Here is a 19060-nt window from a genome sequence, read left to right on the forward strand (position 1 = left end):
CCCCCATGGCGTGGTGAGGAAGGTTTGGTGTCCCCGCCGTGGCATGACAAGGAGAATTCCCTGTGTCTCCAATGGCATAATGAGGAAGGCCCCAGGTGCCCCCATGGCATGGTGAGAAGGGTTTTATGTCCACTCCCTATAGCATGGGGAGGAGAGTTTGGTGTGCCCCCATAGCATGATAAAGAGGGCTTGATGTCCCTCCCCACAGCATGGTGACAARGGTTTGGTGTCCCCCCACAGTGCAGTGAGGAAGGTTTGGTGTCCCTCCTCCATGGCATGTTGAGGAGGGCTCCGTGTCCCAMCTGGCATGGTGTGGGGGGGGTCACTTCCAACACAGGCATGGGGGCTTCTAGGGCTTTCCTCTCTGCAGGGTACGAGGGTCCCCTTGTACCACTGTATGGGGACTTTACGTCCCCTCATGGCATGGTGAAGAGGGGTTGGAAATCTACAGGTTCCTTATCTGCCCTGTTAGGGTTCCTATCTGCAGGAACAGCAGACTAAAGCAAACTTAGCAGGGCCTCCAAGCCCCAGGCACCGATCAAACGCCAATCTGCTGATTCCTGTGGCAAACTTGCTCCATTTTTGCTTGATTTGGGTTTTTGCGGGTGCCAGTATGCTGAGCGGGAGGGAGTTTCCCCCTCTGGCGCTGGGGGCAGGTCAGGATCAAGTCCGAGAGCTTTTTGGGTGCCGGCCTCGCAAGGGAGATGAAAGCGGGGTTGCTGAAACCGCTGCGGGTCCTTTCACCGGCTTCATAATGTTTTGTAGTGAGTCTTTACAGTAAAATCCCAGTYCCAGTGGGAATAGGGGCTTCACCAGGTAACCGGAGGCCCTAGAAACGTGGATTTATAGACTTGGTATTGTCGAGTGTCCTATCTCCTGACATCGCACCACACAATGYCCAGAAAACCAGCAGAAAAGCAGCTGTTCCTTCCCAGATAACCCTTGTTCCCTGCACTCTTCCTAGACTCAACAAGAGGCCGCTCCCGGAGGAGCTCTCACCAAAACAAGGGGCCACATTCCTGCCTTTCCCTGCTCCCGCAGAGACCGCCTATTTCTCCGGACTGCGCAGATCAAGGCCAGCGCTCGCACGGCTGCCAGGCTATGACATCTCAGAGCCGGTCTCATGATTCCTGCTAATGCCACAAAAGAACCATTATTGTATTAGCATCTAGACACAGTATTAGATTAATCCCTGGGCCACCCAGCAGATGCTTAGGAAGACCGCGAGTCCCCTTAGGCTGAGCACACGCTGGCCTAGAGCGTTCCCACAATGTCCTCGTGGCTTCTGCTTGCTGTTGACTTTCTTTGGGGAGAAAGTCGGTAGCAACCTGGCACTCATGCAAGGCAAGCAGCCTAATTCACGTATGCTGGTTGATGTTAGCAAACCAAAACGTGAAATCCAGCGTGGATGCGGCACCACAGCAAATGCTATTAGCAAATACAGCGTGCAAGGGATCTTACTTATGCATTTGTTTCATGCATACCCTGCCAGAGGAGCTTGGCTGTGATGGCTCGGCTCCAAGCTCTCTAATACATTACTGGGAATAATGCAAATGAAACACTTAATATTAGTCTGTAGCTCAAGGAAAGGGAGCGATTTCTGCTGCCAGATTAGAAGTCGGGCATGGGCCTGCATGCTACGAAGCAGAGCTGTCATGCTGAGTGATTTCTTAAGGAAAATGGCTTTGCAGCTGCTGCCAGATGACGACAGCCTGGGTATTAATGTTATCACAACCAAGTGCCTCTTGGAACACAACCCACGGGCTGCAGCACGTGCTGCAAAGTGCACCAGGGATCATGTCATCCTTCCCCAAACGTGGCCAGTTCAAGGGGAGACACAACTTGGAGGCAAAAGCAAACCCCTGCCCTCCCCTTTTGGGCACGATTCAGCAGCCAGAATGGAGCAGTTCCAATTTTTTTTTTTTTTTTTTAAATAAATCTTACTCGATTGTGCTGCGTGTTTTGCCTATTTAAACCACTAACTGAATTATTTAGATGCGCTGCAAGTGTGCCCTGCAGCTGGGCTCGATGGGCAAAGTCCAGCAGCATTGGCAGGAAGCGATATCCCGGCAGCACGGAGCAGACTGACTCGTCCGTGGCAGCTCTGCCTTTGTGTGTTGCACGGTCAGGCTTGACTGATACCCCTAAAAGCTGCCTCAAATGAGGAGGGTAACAACAGCAAAGCACCGTCCTGCCATGCAGCATCCAGCCCTGGGAGCCGAAGGTCCATGCAACGTGACTGACTTTGGGATTTCTGYGTCCAGGCATGTGAAAAGCCATAAAACCAAGACCATTCCTGTTGCTTTTGGGCCTGGTTGTCTCATCTCTTGCAGCAACCTGGCTATGGTATTCACCTTCTATTTGCACTAGAGTTTTTGCTTCCTATGGAAGCATGTGAGGAAATACAAGATGCTTTTGCAAAAGCTAGTCCCTTTTAATGACTAGCTCCTTCCTGGAGAAGAAAGAGACCCAGTAAGAGAGAACTAGATGACTACGTGATGTCTAGGGGTCCCCTCCAAACTCAGCTATGCTGTGATTCTGTGAACATCTCCCACCTATGCAGGGATGTGAATAGAGAAGGAAAGGAAGGGACAGCACTTTGTGGGTGCAAAGAAAAACGCAACAAATCTCCCACGTGGGCCGGCCGAGCAGGGCTGAGGCTGCTGCCAAGGAGGGCAGGGATTGAGCGGGGCTCCCGGAGCGGCTCCGGCTCTGGAAGGAGCTGCTATTTCCAGAGCAGGGTCACGCTCCGCGCCGGCTCGCCCAGCATCTGCCCTTGACTTCCCACTGTGTCTTTGGCAGCTCCAGCCCCGCGGCCTGTTTTTCTTCTCCTCCTGCCAAGGGAATCGCGCTGAAAGCGGCAGCTGCTTTGGGCGATATTAAAAGCAGAAGGGGCAGGAAGGGGCCGGCCAGGCGCCTCTCCCCRCGGTGTCAGGGCACCGCGCGTTGCTGACCTTGGCGGGCGAGCAAGGACTGACAGTGCCCTAGGCTCCAGCCTGGGCAGCAATGCAGAGCCATGCAAAGCACCCTTGGGTGCCCAGGGTAGGATGGTCCCTGCCTCTGGTTTAGCTCTGCCTGGCTTCCAAGCCCGGCGTTTCTTTGCTCYCGTCCCTGCAAAGACCAGACGGGCTCTGCTGAGGAGCATCGGGATGCGGAGGCGGTTGCACTGCCGTCGCCGCCAAGTAGGCTCCGTTTTGGGCTGCTAACCTGGCCCATCTGCAAGCAAAGCGGCTCCCAGAGCCGCTCCACAGAGGTGGCATCCCTGAAACCTGCCCTGCAAGACTGAGCAGGGACGGAGCGGGGACGGAGCCCATGAGAGCACCCACGAGGTGCGGAAGGACCCTCTGCCCTTCCTGGGGTTTAATCCCATGTTCTCCCCACATGTCTCAGCCTCAGGATCCCTTCTCTCCCTCCATACACAGCCCAGYTGGCTCCCCGTCCCTCCCCTGTGCCTGGCTTTGCCAAGCCGAGCTTTGCGCTGAGCCGCGGACGCTGCAGCGGCTCCCGCTGCCGACACCACCTTCCTTGTGGAAGGCACTTAAGCCATAACACGTTGGTGCTTAAGCCATAACACGCTGGTGCTCTCACGGCAACGGGGTAAACACTCGAGGAGCACGCGGGCTTTGACTCACTGTGGTCCAACCGTTGGGTGCTGCAGTTCCCCACAGAGCAACCGGGTTGCACAAAAAGGACGAGAAGGCCACGATTGCTAAACTGCCCTGACACTGGGGTGCTGCACGTGCAACCTTCAGCGTTCGCTCGAAAGAGAAAGAGCCCGAGGGAGGCTGGCTCCGGGGACGAGCCACTAAAAGAGGGAAGATATTGCAAAAGCCTGTTATAGAGCTCGGAGCCTTCCTTCCCTGTAACCTTTACCCACCTACGCAGAGCTGGTAGGAAAGYGAAGCCTTTCCCTGCGAGGATGCTAACTGCAGCCAGCTGGGTTTTTATAGCCCCTTTTTACAGGGGATCCAGGCTCTTTGCACACACAGCGTCATGTTCCACCCGTGCCCTGCAAACAAGGGGCATTTATTTACCCATCTACTGAGTTTCCACCTTGCTACCTCTACCGTCAACTGTCCCAGCAGTTATCAGCGTTTTCCTGCTGATAACAACGGCCTCCAGCAGYCCGTATGGTCCTAAGACACCTGCAGGCATTCTTCGGTTGTTCTTTCTAAAGCTCCGRCTCTACCTGCTGCTTTCTCTGAGCTTGTCCTGCCTCCGCCTTGAAAAACCCAGCCCAATAATTTAAATCCACAGAAGATGCAAGAAGGAGTTGGGGAGATGCCTGTAATTATGATTAATGCCATGCAAGAGGTCCCATTAAGCCCGGTGCTTTGCTCACCTGGCACTCGGTGCACGGGATGATCAGTGCATCATTACTCAGGGATTACTGCTGGGGTGGCCACCCTTTCCCCAACACTTTTCCCGGTGTTTTTTCTCCTGGAACACTCCAGGAGCAGGAGCCAGCACAAATGTGAAGCTGCAAGATCTTCGTGCTGCATTTGCGCCGCCCTGGACCTGATGTTCTCTGGGACGTTGCACCATCCACACAGAGGTTCTGCATAAAACGAGAGCACAGCGAGCACGAGGCACAGCCCGCGAAACAGCATCGCGTCTGGCTGCAGCACTCCAGCTTGTCCTGGCCCAAGGTTGCAAAAACTGTATATTTTCCCCCCTGGTTGCAATAGCACTTGGCTTTGCCCCAAATGTCATGTGTAAATAGAGGGAATCAAACTGACCATTTTGTGTGGGTTTTATGCAGGTGAAAGGGACCGGGTGGGTGACCTGGAGCCGGATGGGCTGATGAGGAAAAGCAAAACCATCAACTCCTAGCAATCGGCACCGGGGGCTGCTGTGTGTCCCACACACCCCAGGAACCCAGGGTAGTTCCCAAAATGATGGGAATGAAGGAAAACAAGCAGGGCTGTCTTCCTGCAAAACCCTGGCCTTTCTGCCCAGCCACGGCTCATCGGAGCAGCTGGGACGACCCTGTCCCGAGGGCAACGAAGCTGTGGGTTTGGGCTTGCAATCCATGAGCTCCATCCCYTCCGCCCCAAGGGATTTCCCTGCGTTCCGCGGCTCCCATGGAGCACGGATGTGCGGGCTCCGAGCCCTCGGCAGCGATGCCAGGGCCACGTGCGCCCTCCCCGCTCCTGAGTCACTTGCTCCTTGTTCGGACCCGATCCCGTGGAGATACCAGAAGGGCCTTTGCCCCTTGAGCCGCTCCACTTTCGAGGACTGGGCGGTTCTTCCTCGGGATGAATGGAGYTGCGCTCTGCTCCAGCATCTGCATGTCCCCTGCATCCTGCTGGAGACCCTGGACATCCCGGAGGGCTCCCGGCTTCCTGGGAGAGCTGGGACCACACGCGGGTGCTCCTGGTCTCTGCTGCCACCGCCACCCTGTGCAGTCGCCCATCCTCCTCCTGCTCCTGGGTGGCTCCAGCTGCATTTCTCCAGCCTCTCCAAGGGAAAACGGGCAGCAGCACCTGCATGGAGGATGGAGTTGGACACAGGAGCTGCTTAAGAAGAAGAAAAAAAGGTCATTTCTTCATCAGAGCAAAGCAAACATGCAGACACCTTGTGGGCRGCAAGGGAGGGACAGAGGAGGAGCAGCTTGGAGGAGCACAAAGGCTCTTTCTGTTGCAAGGGAAATTCCTGCTGGGAATGATCCCAGGGCAGGAGCACCCTGTCCTGAGCCTCGGAGCGGGGATGAGCTCAGCTGCAGGGGTGGCTCCGCAACCGGCAGGAGCACGAGATGGAAATTAGCGCTGCGGCCACGCGGGCTCCGAGTTGCTCAGCCCCGAGAATCAGCCAGGAACGCGGTGAGGACTCGCAGGCCACGGCTGGAAAATCGGCACCTTCCAAAGACATGGCCAGRGAGGCTGTCATGGAGCCAGGCGGTGCCGCTGGAGCTTGGAAAAAACCCCTCCTCCTTTAGGGATCTGTGCGGGAAAGGAGGCTGGAGAGCTGGGGGTCGTTGGGCGCATGGGCTGCCTGGGACCAAGCTCCATAAGCAGCAGCTCTCGGCTCCTCTCGTGGCCAAAGCCACCAGGATGGTGCAACAGGCCTGGGACGTCTCCAAGGACCAGAGTCCAGGACAGGGCGAGCTCCTTTCCTGGCAGGATTCCCTGGGCGCTGGCAACGAAACCAGAGCCCACGTGGGGAACGTGCCCCCGCGGACCGGGCGGCTTCTTTCTTTTTCTGCCGTTATCGATGAATTCSTTTTAATGATTCCAGCTAAGAACCCCCTCCTGGCTGCTGCCTGCCAGGGCAGATCAATGGAGCTGCATTAGCAGCAGCTGCAGAGGCAGAAGGTCCCGGGCAGCGGCGGCAGCGATCGATCGAGTTCACCACGACCTCGCGCCGCGCGCAGGGCACCGGAGTCTGCTCCGAGCTGCCAGGGGCTAGGCCTGGGCTTATAACTGTCCTGGGGCCTGGCTTGTAGCTGTCCTGACGGAGCGGGTAGGGAATGGGAATTGGAAACACGGATGCTTTGATCCCACTCATGCCATGCAGGAACCTGCTGCCCCACAATGTTTCCCCATGGAGCTGGGGCTCCGTGCGAAATTCCTCGCAGCTTCGCGTGGCCACGCTGTGTTGGTGTCACCAGCTGGGAAAACTCCATTCCCGCTGCCCTGTTCCCAGCTGACGCCTCCCTGCGCTCCAGAGGCCACACGGACCGGCCGCTGGCTCCCGCTTGCCCCATGGGGGTGACACAAGCCGCGACCGGGAACGATGCCCTGAGCTCAGCCCGCTGCTCCAGGCTCGTTTTCCTCCTTGGGTGGGAAGAGCTGCTGCTCCGTGCATGACAGAAATCCTAATGAGAGCAACGCCGGGCGGAAACGCTGCATGGAAACCACAGCAGGAACCTTGCGGACATTGTCCCGGCATGGGGAATCTGCACGGATGGGCCTGGCATGAGGATGGCTTCATTCCAGGGCCCCAACCTTGGATGCTCTGGGCTGGGTTTCTGCAGGTGAYGGGGATGCCCGGCCAGCAAACGAGCCCCAAGCTGCGTTTCCCCCTCCGGCTGCTGCTCAGAGCCACGTCAGGGCCGGCGGCCGCGGGGCTCTGTGCGGAGGCTCCATGGAACGGCGGGGACGGTGACATCGGCCGGGATGGTGACATCGGCCGGGAGCTGCCGCACGGGTGTCAGCGCTGCCTGTGTCCCCACCTAGAGGAAGGCACAGGGCAAAGACTGGGCACAGCGCGGGATGGAAGCGGGAATGGACAGAGGGATGGAGGGAGGGATGCAGGAATGGAGGGAGGCAGGGAGAGAGGGATAGAGAGAGGGATGCAGGGAGGGATGGATGGAGGAATAGAGACAGGGATGCAGGGAGGGAGGGAGAGGGATGGAGAAAGGAATGCAGGGAGGGAAGGAGGGAGGCAAGGAGGGAGGGATGTAGGGGGGATGCAGGGAGGGATGCAAGAAGGACTTTGTCCTTAGCGGAGGGTCCTCAGCGGGGTCCCTGCTGATCCTCTGTGTCCCACGGCACCAAGCCGCTTCCAGAGGGCTTGCTCCGGGAGCTGCTTTACCAGGGATTATCAGGGATTTCCCGGCCTGGCTGACCCGGGAGACACCTCAGGCTGTTAGTCCAGGGCGGGCGCAGCGATCCCGGCACGGAGCAGATGCGGAGCCCTCGGCAGCTGGGATGGTGCCGGCCACGGCCACGGCCTTCCCTGCTCCTTGGGGCGTTCTGGGCAGGGGGAAAGTGGCGGAGCTCCTGCCGAGCACAAAGCGGCCGCTGTCTCCAACGCGGCTCCCTCACCCAGGCGCTGAGCAAACGGCCAGCGAGAAACCGCTGCTGCTGCTCCYGCTCCGTCCCGGGGTCTGGGAGGGAAGGAATGGGGGATCTCAGCTGCAGGATCCAACCCCTTGGCCGCCTGCACTGTCCAAGGATGCTCCCCATGGGACTGGGGCACCCCCACAGTTGGGACCCMGGGTGGGATGTGTTTGTCACCCCTGGGTGATGCAGGACACCCRAAGGGACCTGCCTGTGGGATCCCGCGAGGATGAGGGGATCTGGGTCGGTGGGATCCGCGTGGGACCCCCGGGCAGGAGTTGACCCCCAGGTGGGGCTGGGAACCCAGGCTGAGCGATGCAGGGAGGGCGGATCCCAAAAGGCATCCCGGGAGCGCTGGGACCCGGGTGGGATACCCGGGCTGTGGGTGGGATTTGGGTGGGAGGCGACCCCGCCCCCGCCCGGCTCCCGATCCGAGGGACGAACCGCGGGCGGGGCCGGGGCGCGGGGGCGGGAGCGCCGGGAACCCCCCCAACCGACTGCGGCTGTGCTGCGAGCGCCGCGGCGAGCGCCGAACCGGCACCGAACCGGCACCGAACCGGGCATCGAACCGGGCACGGAACCGGGCAGCACCGAGCGCCGAACCGGCACCGAACCGGGCACCGAACCGGGCACGGAACCGGGCAGCACCGAGCGCCGAACCGGCACCGAACCGGCACCGAACCGGGCACCGAACCGGGCAGCACCGAGCGCCGAACCGGGCACCGAACCGGGCACCGAACCGGGCAGCACCGAGAGCCGAACCGGGCCCCGAAGCGGGCAGCACCGAGCGCCGAAGCGGCCCCGAGGCGGCGGCGGGCCGGGCCGCGGCCATGCGCGGCGCCGCCTGAGCTCGCAGCATGCGGAGGCTCCGGCGCCTCGCGCAGCTGGTGCTTTTCTGCCCGCTCCCCACGGGCCTGCAGGTACCGGCAGCCCGGGGGGGGGGTCCGCGGTGCGGGGGGGCGCCCGCGGCACCCCCGCCCCGGGAGCGGATCCGCAGCGCGGTTGCATAAGGAGCAGCTGGATGGTGGGGAGGGTGCAGCGGGGATGCGGAGCTGCCCGATGGAGGGATGGGAGAGCCCATCCATCCCCCCCTTCATCCATCCATCCACCCACCCACCCATTCCATGCATTCATCCATCCTCACATCCGTGCATCCATGTATCCGCAACTACATCCCTGCATCCATGYGCCTGCCCGGATAGCCGCCCAGGGCGCTGCAGCGGCGGGAATGCTCCCTTGTCTCTCCTGCTTTATCCCTCTCTTCCCTCCTCCTTGGCTGGCACCGGGGGCTGCTGCGGGGCGGGCGAGAGGCCCCGGTCCCGTCTGCACCGCRGGGAGGCTGCTGGGGCCGGGGGTCTGAGCCCGGGGTTTGCAGCCAGGGGGTGAGAAATTCCCCACCTTGCCCAGGCTCTCCYGGGAAACACGGCTCCGTGGGGAGGGAGGACGGACACAGGCAGACACAGGGATGCTCCGTGTGCAGCTGGAGCACCGGGATGCACAGCGGGCTTTGGCTGCCTGCAAGGACACCCGGGAGGAAAGGCCCCGGCGCCGCGGCCGGCACCAGGAGCTGCACCGGGAGCTGCAGTGGGCTCCGGAAGAGGCCAGGACAGGCTGAGGATGCTGCAGGGATGCGGTGGCCCCGGGGGGTGTCCTGCACCCCTCACTCTGCTAAGAACAGGGGCAGGGACAACTCGTGACCCTGTGGCCCCGACAGCGGCTGCAGGGAGCGGGGACGGCGGCTGCAGCGCCGGAGCAGCCTGAGGTCCCTTCTGCTACCCCTGCCTTAGTCCCAAGACTAAATCTGTCTGGCCACACAGGGAAGCAAAGGAGCCAGCCTGGCGCAGGCCCTCCACAGGTTTGCTTTGGATAGGCCAAAAACAAACAAAAACACACACACACACACAAAAAAAAAAAAAAAAAAACCACCCAAAAAGGACATTTTGATCCCTCCGGCATGTCACTATCCCCAGGACACGTCTGTGCTACCAAATGGCCCCCTTACCTGGAGTGGGGTCTTTATGGAGCAGCCGTGTCCCTCACCGAGGCTCCATCCATGGATCATGCTGTCACCTGTACCTTCTCCATCTGCTTCTCCTTCCCGAAGGGAATGGCAGCAGATCCAGGTGGTCCCGCGGAGCAGGGAKCCTGGCCCAGGGCGGCCTGGCTGGCCCTGGCTCCTCTGTGTCACCTCCCGGCTTTTAGGGAGCTTTAAGTGACCTACTTGCAGCAGGAGTTGCATAAGAGCCTGCTGAATACATGTCTATATATCTATAAAGGCTGAACTTGGCCCCAGYGCTCAGGTGTTTTGTAGAGCAGGAAAAGAAAATCCCCATGGGGACCCCGGCGTGAGCCGCTGGGATCCATGGGGAGCGGGAACAGATCCARTTGCCGCCCCAGTCCTGGAGCGAGACTGAAAGGGACACGATGGAGATGAGACACCCTGGATGCGGCGCGTTCCTCAGCCGCATCCCCTTCCCTTGCAGAGCCGCCTGCCTGGCATCAAGGTGAAGTACCTGCTGGTRCTCTGGCTGGGCATCTTCGTGGGCAGCTGGGTGGCCTACGTGCACTACGCGTCCTACTCGGAGCTCTGCCGCGGCCACGTGTGCCGCGCCGTCATCGTGAGTGCTCACGGGAAAGCCGGGAGCGCACGGGAATGCCGGGMGGGCGCGGGAACGCCGGGAGCGCGCTGGGCCCGCGGGATGGGGCAAAGCGCAGGCTGCACTTGCAAAGTGCCCAGATGGGTCCTCATCCCACCAGGATGCAGCATCTGCTGCTCCAGGCCTAGCAGAATGACCCTTTTCCCGCAAAAAAAGTCCTCTAGCAGGAAAGGAAAGCGCCCCAGGGAGCAGAGGGAGTCACCCACGGGTGGGCTGGGGGTCCCAGCAAACACCCGACTTGTGCTGTGTGCCCATTAATTGCTCGTTAGCTGTCAGTTTGGCACCCAGCTAAAGCAGGGGGCACCCAGCGATGTTGGGTGCAGGTTCCGCTGCTGCCTTGGGAATTTTGTGCCCTGGTCGGGAGCCTGGTCGTGGTGCCGGTGCTGGGGAAGGAGAGGGGCTTCTACAGGGGGGCTGCACCCCTCGGATCGTCCCCTTGCACCTCCCCGCCTTCTGTCCCCAGTGCGACCAGTACAGGAAGGGCATCATCTCGGGCTCGACGTGCCGGGAGCTGTGCGAGGAGCTGACCCTCCGCTTCCAGCGCTGCCTCTCCTCGTCCGCCGCGCAGCAGGTGGGTCCCGGGGGCRAACGGGCGCCAGCGCCCCCAAAATCGCTGCCCGCCGAGCTCTGCTCTTCCTTCCCGCCGGTCTTTCCGCCAGGTCTACAGCGGGCTCTGGAAGGACARGGAGGTCGTCATCAAATGCGGCATCGGGGAGGCCCTCCGGGCCGGGGGCAGCCCGGAGGCGGCGCCGCGCCGGGACCTGGTTCTCTTTGACAAGCCGACGCGCGGGACGTCCATGGACGAGTTCAGGGAAATGCTCCTCAGCTTCCTCAAGGTGAGTGTGGCGCGTCCCTCCGGGAGCCGCCAAGGCCTGCAGGGCTGCTTTAGTGGGAAGGAGGCCAAGCAAAACCCACGTTCYCTTTAAACAAGGGCCTCCCGGGGGGATGCGGCTCCCTGGGACATACGGATCAGCCGCGGTCCTTGCAAGGCGGCTGCTGGTCTGTCCCATGTCCACAACGGGTATCCCCCAAACCCGGAGCCCCCCAGCCAAGAGCGATTGTGATACCCGATCACAAGACACTAAATGGACCGAATTCAGCCCCGGATCCCGTCAGCTCTAAGCGCCAGGGATGCCCCGTCCAGCACGAGCTCCGAAAGGCTCTTTCCCATCCAAGCATTGAGCAGCCCGGAGGCTGCTGCAGCTCTGGGGCAACAAAACTTGCCCAGCTGTAAAATAACACAGAATCCGCTTTACCTCGGTGGCCGCTGCATCCTCCTCCAAGCCGAGCGCCCAGCTCCCGGTTTTCCCAGTTCATTTTCACCGCGCTGCCCCTGAGCTCCGGGAGCTTTAAGGGCCCTGATGCCCCTTCTCTTGCACCTGCAGTCCAACCTCGGGGAGCAGCCCTCCCTCGCAGCCCTGGTGGGCCAGATCATCGCCATGGCAGACGTGAACAGGGACGGGAAGGTTTCCTTGGCRGAGGCCAAATCCATCTGGGCGCTGCTGCAGCTCAACGAGTTCCTGCTGCTGCTCTCGCTGCACGAGAAGGAGCACGCGCCCAAGCTGCTCGGCCACTGCGGGGACCTCTACGTCACCGAGAAGATCCCCCACAACTCGCTGTACGGGACGGAGGTGCCCCGCGTCCTGCAGGCGCTGCTGCCCTCCGCCGTCCACCGCCTCGTCCACCAGTGGTTGGCGCCGGCGTGGCCCCGCCGGGCCAAAATCGCCATCGGCCTCTTGGAGTTCGTGGAGGAGATATTCCACGGGACGTACGGGACCTTCTACATCTGCGACGCCAGCTCGGCCAACGTGGGCTACAACGACAAGTACGACTTCAAAATGGTCAACCTGGGCACGGTGGCGACGGAGGCGGCGGTGAGGGCCTTCCTCAAGGGGCGGCACTGCGAGCAGAACGGGGACTGCACCTACGGCAGGGACTGCACGGCCTCGTGCGACAAGCTGCTCAAGCAGTGCAAGGGCGACATGGTGCAGCCCAACCTGGCCAAGGTGTGCGCGCTGCTGCAGGACTACGTGCTGCACGGCGCGCCCGCCGAGCTGCAGCACGAGCTGCAGAAGCAGCTCCGCACGTGCACCACGCTCAGCGGCCTCGCCAGCCAGATGGAAGTGCATCACTCCCTCGTGCTGAACAACCTCAAGACCTTGCTCTGGAAGAAGATTTCCAACACCAAATATTCCTAGCGGGGGAAGCAGCGGGACGGGGTTTCCRGGCTGGTGTTGAGCACGGGATTAGAGGGCTTGGTTTCTCCGTCCTTGGCCCCGTAGGAAGACGTCGGAGCTCCGCGTTTTGCAGCCCCTTCTGCTTCGTGACAAGCAGCACATCGTGACTTCCAGCACCCAGCAGCATCATCGACACCGCGTTTTGGCTCTGCGCTGCACAGCGGGAGCATCCGGAGCCTGGGGACAGGCTGGGGGAGGAGGACGAGATAGGAAGAGCTYGGGAGCCCGAGCCCAGGTGGGAGCATCCAACTTCCACCCGCCTGCTTCTCCGTCAGCAGGAAAGCAGCGCAGAAAGGCGAGAACGAATCACTCATGCTGTACTTGCCACTTCTTATTTTGATGAGCAGCTCTGATGTAAATAAAAAGCTTTTCCATGAACCRCACCACTACATCGACAGCAAAACAGCAGCCTCTTAAATACCAGCTTTTTGGGGAACTAAGAGAGGAAGGTAAAATTTCCCTACCCCGAAGTGTCCGAGTCATTTGCCATAAGATCCAGCTGTAACTTCGGAAGCAAAATCAGCCACCTTTCCCACACAAGAGAAACCTGCCACTTGTGTCGCTCCTTGGGAAGAAGGGCTACAGCCAAGGGCTGCAACACAAACCCTTCTGACAGGTTATATATGCTCCATTACTCCATATATATATGTGTGTGTATATGTACACAGACACACCTATATATATTATATATACACACACACACACACACACGTGTATATATATATATGCTCCCTGTCACTTTGCATCATACTAAACCAGCCTGCCCTTCAAGGATAAGTCAACCTCTTAATTCCCTTAAAATTAATCTAGGCTTTGCAGAGGTTAAAGATTAATACCAGAGCAACCTGCTGCTTCTCCCATTATTAGAATGAATTTCCAGGCAGCCTTGGGACAGCTGGCGAGACGCTTCCTCCTTCGGCTGCGCAGGTATCAGCAGGTCTCCAACTGCAGTCCCGTTTGCTTTCAATGCTCCGTTTTTCCACTTTTTAAGACCTTTTAACCTTAAGGCTGAGCGAGGTGGAGCTCGATCTCCCATACAGCTGTGGAAGGGGATGGAGGTCCGGGGCTGGCAGGATACCCGGSCTCCAAAGGCCTTCCTGGACCTCAYGGCTCCCAATTACGAGCCCTTTGTGGGGAGACACCCCTACTGGCCCCCATTAGCCCCATAGGATCATTACCTGTCACATTACTTACAGAGAAAATATACCAGTATCAGCAGGGATCTCTATCCAGCCCCAAAGCGCTGCAGTTGGCTTCCCATGGAGAACCAGCTTCCCAAGGGAATCTCGCCYTGGCAAGGCCGAGCGTCCTTAGGCTCTGTTCTGAATGAAGACAAGACCCCACAGTGCCCTTTAATTGCATATTCCCGCTTTAATTCCTTATTTCCAGCTCAGGTGCTGGACCAGTTCACAGAGCTCCGTGTTAATCTCCCGTTTGCGAGGGCAAACACTGTTTTTTTTAAGTGACACATGTAGCTACCACAGCCTTTATTCCATTGTCCTCCATCTCCATGGCAACCAGCTCTACTGGCAAATTAGTTTTCTTCTGCTATTAGAAAGAAGAACTTAAATATTCCAAACCTTCCATTCAGGTTTTCCAGGAAGTTATTTTTGGTCCTGCAGTCTCTGTTTCAATTCCTATTGTGAACTTTTTCCCTAGAAAAATGGAACTTCCTCAATATATTACTTCCTCCACCCCAAAAGCAACATTATCAGACAAAGCAGCCACAAAGAGGGAGGAAAAACGACCATGTTCCTTCTTTATCCACATAATCCCAAACACTGGAATCTTTTCAGCATCTATGATAAAAAGATTAACTTCAAGGARAGAGACAAAGTACTAAACAGAACTAGTTAAGACGGCTTTATTCAAATAAAGACATTTTTGACAAAAACCTCTCACGTTTCCATCCTTGTCATTAATTCTGACTTAGTGTGGGAGTTTGAACCCGTGCATGAGGAAAGATGCAGCTCCAGGAATCTTCAAATGCCGACACTGCTGAGCTCTGATTGCTTTTGCTGGAGCCAGGTGTGCTCAAAATCCTAAAACTCCTGGTGTGAGCTGCAAGTAAAAGGAAGCCCCCCAGGATGTTAGAAATAACTTCAACAGCCAGCAATCTTTTCCAATTCCAAAGCACTTAGAAAATCTAAGTTGTACTTTTGCTGTACTTGGTTTCTACACCCTATCCCTCCACAGCTGTAGATCCTTCATCTTTCATGATATTATTATTAATTAACTACAATGTTAAAGGAGAAAAATAAACTGAGAAGCAATTGTCAGGCCGTGGATCATTCCTGAGCACCCACAGGTCTGAGAGCACCAGCAAAGACAGAGCCTTTTCCTCTCTGCCACCTAATGACACAAATGTGACACAGAAGTCACACTTGCAACACATGGGGCATGGAGCTGAGCAACATAAACTCTGCAGGACCAGTGCTCACCTCTGGTCTTTGTGGAAACACGGCAGATCAAGAAGGTTTTCATGTTTCCCTGAAAAGAAAAACTGATACATACATAGAGCATCCATAGGAACTATTCAGACATACTTCAGTGCATGGTGATGTGGGTGTTGTTTCACTGCTGACCCAAGCCAGTGCACAAGGCAAATTAAATATACGTAAGTACACAAAGGCAGCACGTTTTTACCTTCAGAAGAGGAAGAAAGTCAGCGCCACAGGCACCCAGCTCCCTGCATCTGCTCCCCCGGTCACCAGCTGGCCACGTGGCTTTGGATCATTTCAACTCACAGTCTTCCATCTGCAATACAAGTACAAACCTACATGCTAAGTGTGCCTACAGTTTTTGAGATTATACAACAAAAAAAGCCCTGCAGCTTTTCTGCTACACATTGGCTCAATCGATATGGGACAAAATTATTTTTTACTGCATGCAGAGCTCACTTGCATCAGAACAAAGGAACAAAGGGGAAAGAGAAACAGGAGAATTTTAGTTTCTCAGGAGCCTCCTCAAAACCAGTTTTTTCGTAACAGTGTCAGGCTATTAATCACTCTGAATGCTCACAGGTCGCAGAGCAAACGAGCGTAGAACAGTCTGTTTCTCTCTGCCACCTAATGACACAAAGATGTCACAGCAGCCACCTTTGCAACGCCTCTAGTGGCAGGAACCAGCTCAAAATAATTAAAGTTATAGAAATATAWAGAAAATTTTATGAAAAATTACACCCGAGACTACAATGCATCAACTGGGTGCAGGGTGGGAGGTTAAGGCCTTAGGCCTCATTACCCATTAATGAACCTGATAGCTCAACTTGGGCTGTTGGGTGTTATTTCACTCAGGAAACTCAGTGCACAGTATTTATAAAATTYGATTCTTAAGGCAAGTCTGTTGCTGTTCTTACCCTTGATATATTGGGATGGGGAGTCTTACTCTCACTCCAACTTGTGCATCTTCTGTCAGACGAAAGCATGAAAAGAAAGCAAAAAGAACACATTTACTAATGAATATTTAACCTACTCGATCTTCTTCCTGAACTACATCACTTAACACTATCTCACAAACACAATAATTGACAATATTTACAGCATTAACAAAATCAATTAACAGTAATTAACAACAAAATAAGCCACAAAGCTKTAAGATTAAGGTTTTTTTCCCGGTTAATTTGCCCAATAGTTTACTCACTGGAATCTCTCCACGCTCGTCCCTCATGGCCCAAAATGGCGGCCGCCTGGAACTTTCCACGCTCCTTTTCTCGCCCCTTCCCTGTTCTTTTCTGATCGCCACGCACCCGTGGGGACCCCGCAGCCGCCAGGGCTCCCCCCTGCTCCTCGCGGCTCCATCCGCGGTCGAGGGGCGGCGGGAAGGCGGGCGGGAAGGCGGGCGGGAGGCGGGCAGGAGACCCCGAGCGAGGAGCGGGCCCGGCCGCCGCGCGCCGCGCGCCCCGCAGAAAGGGCTGCCAGGCGCCCGCCCTCCGCTTATATAGCGGGCGCGACGGCGGCGCGGAGGGGACAATCCGCGCTGCGCCTTCGCTCCCCGCCAGCGCCCCCTGCTGCGCGGGAAGCAGCCGAGGGGAGGGGGCGGGGACACGGGGAGGGACAGGGAAGGACATGGAAAGACAAGGATAATGCCACGGGAAGCAGCCAGGGAGCGGGATGGAGCCACGGGAAGGGGGCAGGGATGGGGATGTGCCACGAGAAACAGCCGGGGATGAGGATGCAGCCGTGGGAAGGGGATAGGGACATGGAAAAGGAGTCAGGCCGGGGGGAGACGGACACATGTCCAGCAGCCAGGCCTGGCCTAAAGCCTCCCGCGCAGACCCAAGGCACAACAGGGGCTGAATCGCCTTTTCCCCGGCTCCACGCTGGCCTTCCCCCATCCCGGCAACACCTCAAGGCTCCAGGGCACCCAAGATGTCCCCGGACAAGGACCATGTGTGGTCCCCGTCTGCAAACGCCCTCACACCCCAACCATCCACACCCCCGTGTTTAAAAGGAAGAATATAAAAGACCACTTAATTTGTCAAGAAAAAAACCGTAATTTTATACAAGCGTGGAAGCTCAGAAGGCCTTGGGACAGAAGTGCCACTTTGCGCAGGGGACAAATGCAAGGAAAGGAAGCGGGACTGGCCCCACTCCGTCTCCCCTCGGGGTACTTTGGACGGTGTTTTGGGGCTGGAGAGCGGAACAGGGAGGTTCCATCACAGGCAGATCCTCCGCTCCGGTCCCCACCGCAGTGACAGAGCCGGGGGTCCCTTCTGGCACCTCCAGCCCTGCCAAGAGCCCCACGTCCCGTGCCCCGTCAGCAGGAAGGTGTCCCTGCTGTCCCCAGCGGCTCTAGGCGCCCTCCGCTCTGCTCTGCAGCTCGCCGAAGACCTCGCGCTGCCTCCTCTTGTCCTTGGCGCGCACGATGGCCATCCTGAAGAGCTTGCAGTAGAGCTCCACGGCCGCGGGGCTGTCATCGTTGCCGGGCACGGGGTAGCTGATGAGGCAGGGGTTGCAGTTCGTGTCCACCACCCCCACGGTGGGGATGTTCATCTTGGCCGCGTCGCGGATGGCCACGTGCGGCTCGAAGACGTTGTTGAGGCTGCTGAGGAAGACGAGGAGGTCGGGCAGGCGCACGCCGGGCCCCAGCTGCACGTGGGCGTTGGTGAGGAGGCCGCCCTGCCAGTAGCGCGTGTGCGCGTACTCCCCGCACGCCCGCGCCGTGCTCTCCACCAGGTGACAGAACTGCCGGTTGCGGCTCACGAAGAGGATGATGCCCTTGCGGTAGGCGACGTGCGCCGTGAAGTTGAGCGCCCGCTGCAGGTGCTGCGCCGTCTGCTCCAGGTCGATGATGTCCTGGCCGAGGCGGCAGCCGAAGATGTAGGGCTCCATGAACCTGCGGGGACACGAGGGCACGGGGAGCRTACGGAATGCCAGCATGGTTGAGGGACCTTTGGAGATCATCTGGTCCAGCCCCCTGCTCCAGCAGGGACACCTACAGCACAAGGCATCCCGTTGCATCCAAAGGACATCTCCAAAGGAGACTCCACAACCTCCCTGGGCAGCCCGTGCCAGGGCTCTGTCAGCCTCACAAGAATTAAGTTCTTCCTCACATGGAGATGGAACTGCCTGTGCTTCAACTTGTACCCACCACCCCTTGCCCACAAGCAGCATTTGGCCCCATCCTCTCTACATGCTCCCCTCAGGTATGTGTACACGTTGATAAGACCCTCTCAACCTGCTCTTCTCCAAGCTAAACAGGCACACCAGGTTCTGGAGGACAGCAACGAAACAGGCAAGACCACAGGTCTATGAGGCAGTCCCAGTCCCGTCCCCCCAACCAGGGACCTCCAAAGAGGTCTAGGGAACCGTGCTGGGTTTCAGCAGGTGCCGGAGCGCGGCGCGGGGTCGCTCACCGGTGCCGGCAGCCCTTCTTGTGGCCCAGGTGCACGCGGGCGTCGAAGAGGTCCTTCAGGGAGAAGAGCTCCTTCACGTTGAAGAAGTCGGGGTGGCCGAGGGGCTCGCTGAGCAGCCTGTCCTCTGCGTCTGCGGCACCAGGGAGGCGTGAGCTCCTTCCCGGCGCTGGCAGCGCGCCAAACGGGACTGCAAGGGCTTGGGGCGCCGGCCATGGCACCCCAGGCCCCGATGTGCCCCTGGCYGGCATGGGACGTGAGGGACAGCGCGAGAGGATGGGGCAGGGGRAGCAGTGGTAGCGCTGGTCGCCTGGCATGGGTGCTGGGGGGTGCGGGGTGGCAGCTGGACAATGCTGTGGGGTGCAGGGGAGTCAAATGGGCAATGCCACGGGGTGCAGGGCTGTGGGCGGGCAATGCTGTGGGGTGCTGGGGTGCAATAAGGCAATGCTGTGGGGTGCAGGGGTGCAGAGAGGCAATGCCGTGGGGTGCAGGGCTGTGGATGGGCAATGCTGTGGGGTGCAGGGCTGT

The 19060-nt window shown here is 58.4% G+C and overlaps 2 protein-coding genes, 1 long non-coding RNA gene and 2 other non-coding genes across 6 annotated transcripts in view; 1 reads left to right on the forward strand and 4 right to left on the reverse strand.

The window, feature by feature from the left end:
* Positions 1–8633: 8633 nt before the first annotated feature.
* FAM69B (family with sequence similarity 69 member B) lies at positions 8634–13353 on the forward strand. Its single transcript, XM_026049347.1, has 5 exons — positions 8634–8704; positions 10268–10402; positions 10905–11012; positions 11101–11277; positions 11827–13353. Exons 1-5 carry the CDS (start codon positions 8642–8644, stop codon positions 12637–12639), a joined length of 1296 nt encoding a protein of 431 aa, XP_025905132.1. The 5' UTR covers positions 8634–8641; the 3' UTR covers positions 12640–13353.
* A 1223-nt stretch (positions 13354–14576) lies between these two features.
* On the reverse strand, positions 14577–16415 carry LOC112956055. 2 transcript variants are annotated; one of them, XR_003250986.1, is made up of 5 exons: positions 16321–16415; positions 16037–16088; positions 15325–15435; positions 15120–15168; positions 14577–14739 (listed from the first exon to the last, which is right to left on the reverse strand). It is a non-coding gene; the product is annotated as an uncharacterized LOC112956055 (long non-coding RNA). The 2 variants fall into 2 exon arrangements; XR_003250985.1 differs by having other exon boundaries at positions 15120–15181.
* LOC112956147 lies at positions 14951–15081 on the reverse strand. Its single transcript, XR_003250993.1, has one exon. It is a non-coding gene; the product is annotated as a small nucleolar RNA SNORA17 (small nucleolar RNA).
* On the reverse strand, positions 15667–15800 carry LOC112956146. The gene has a single exon (XR_003250992.1). It is a non-coding gene; the product is annotated as a small nucleolar RNA SNORA17 (small nucleolar RNA).
* A 738-nt stretch (positions 16416–17153) lies between the features above and the next one.
* Positions 17154–19060, reverse strand: part of MRPS2 (mitochondrial ribosomal protein S2) — a 2674-nt gene continuing 767 nt past the window's right edge. The window contains exons 3-4 of the mRNA XM_026049557.1: positions 18536–18665; positions 17154–18015 (exon numbers count right to left, since the gene is read on the reverse strand). Of these exons, the coding sequence (XP_025905342.1) occupies positions 17472–18015; positions 18536–18665 (674 nt within the window). The 3' untranslated portion in view covers positions 17154–17471. The remainder of the gene's footprint in view (positions 18016–18535; positions 18666–19060) is intronic.

This window comes from Nothoprocta perdicaria, unplaced genomic scaffold (assembly GCF_003342845.1).
Source record: "Nothoprocta perdicaria isolate Ctin4 unplaced genomic scaffold, notPer1 scaffold_6, whole genome shotgun sequence".
Classification (NCBI taxonomy): domain Eukaryota; kingdom Metazoa; phylum Chordata; class Aves; order Tinamiformes; family Tinamidae; genus Nothoprocta; species Nothoprocta perdicaria.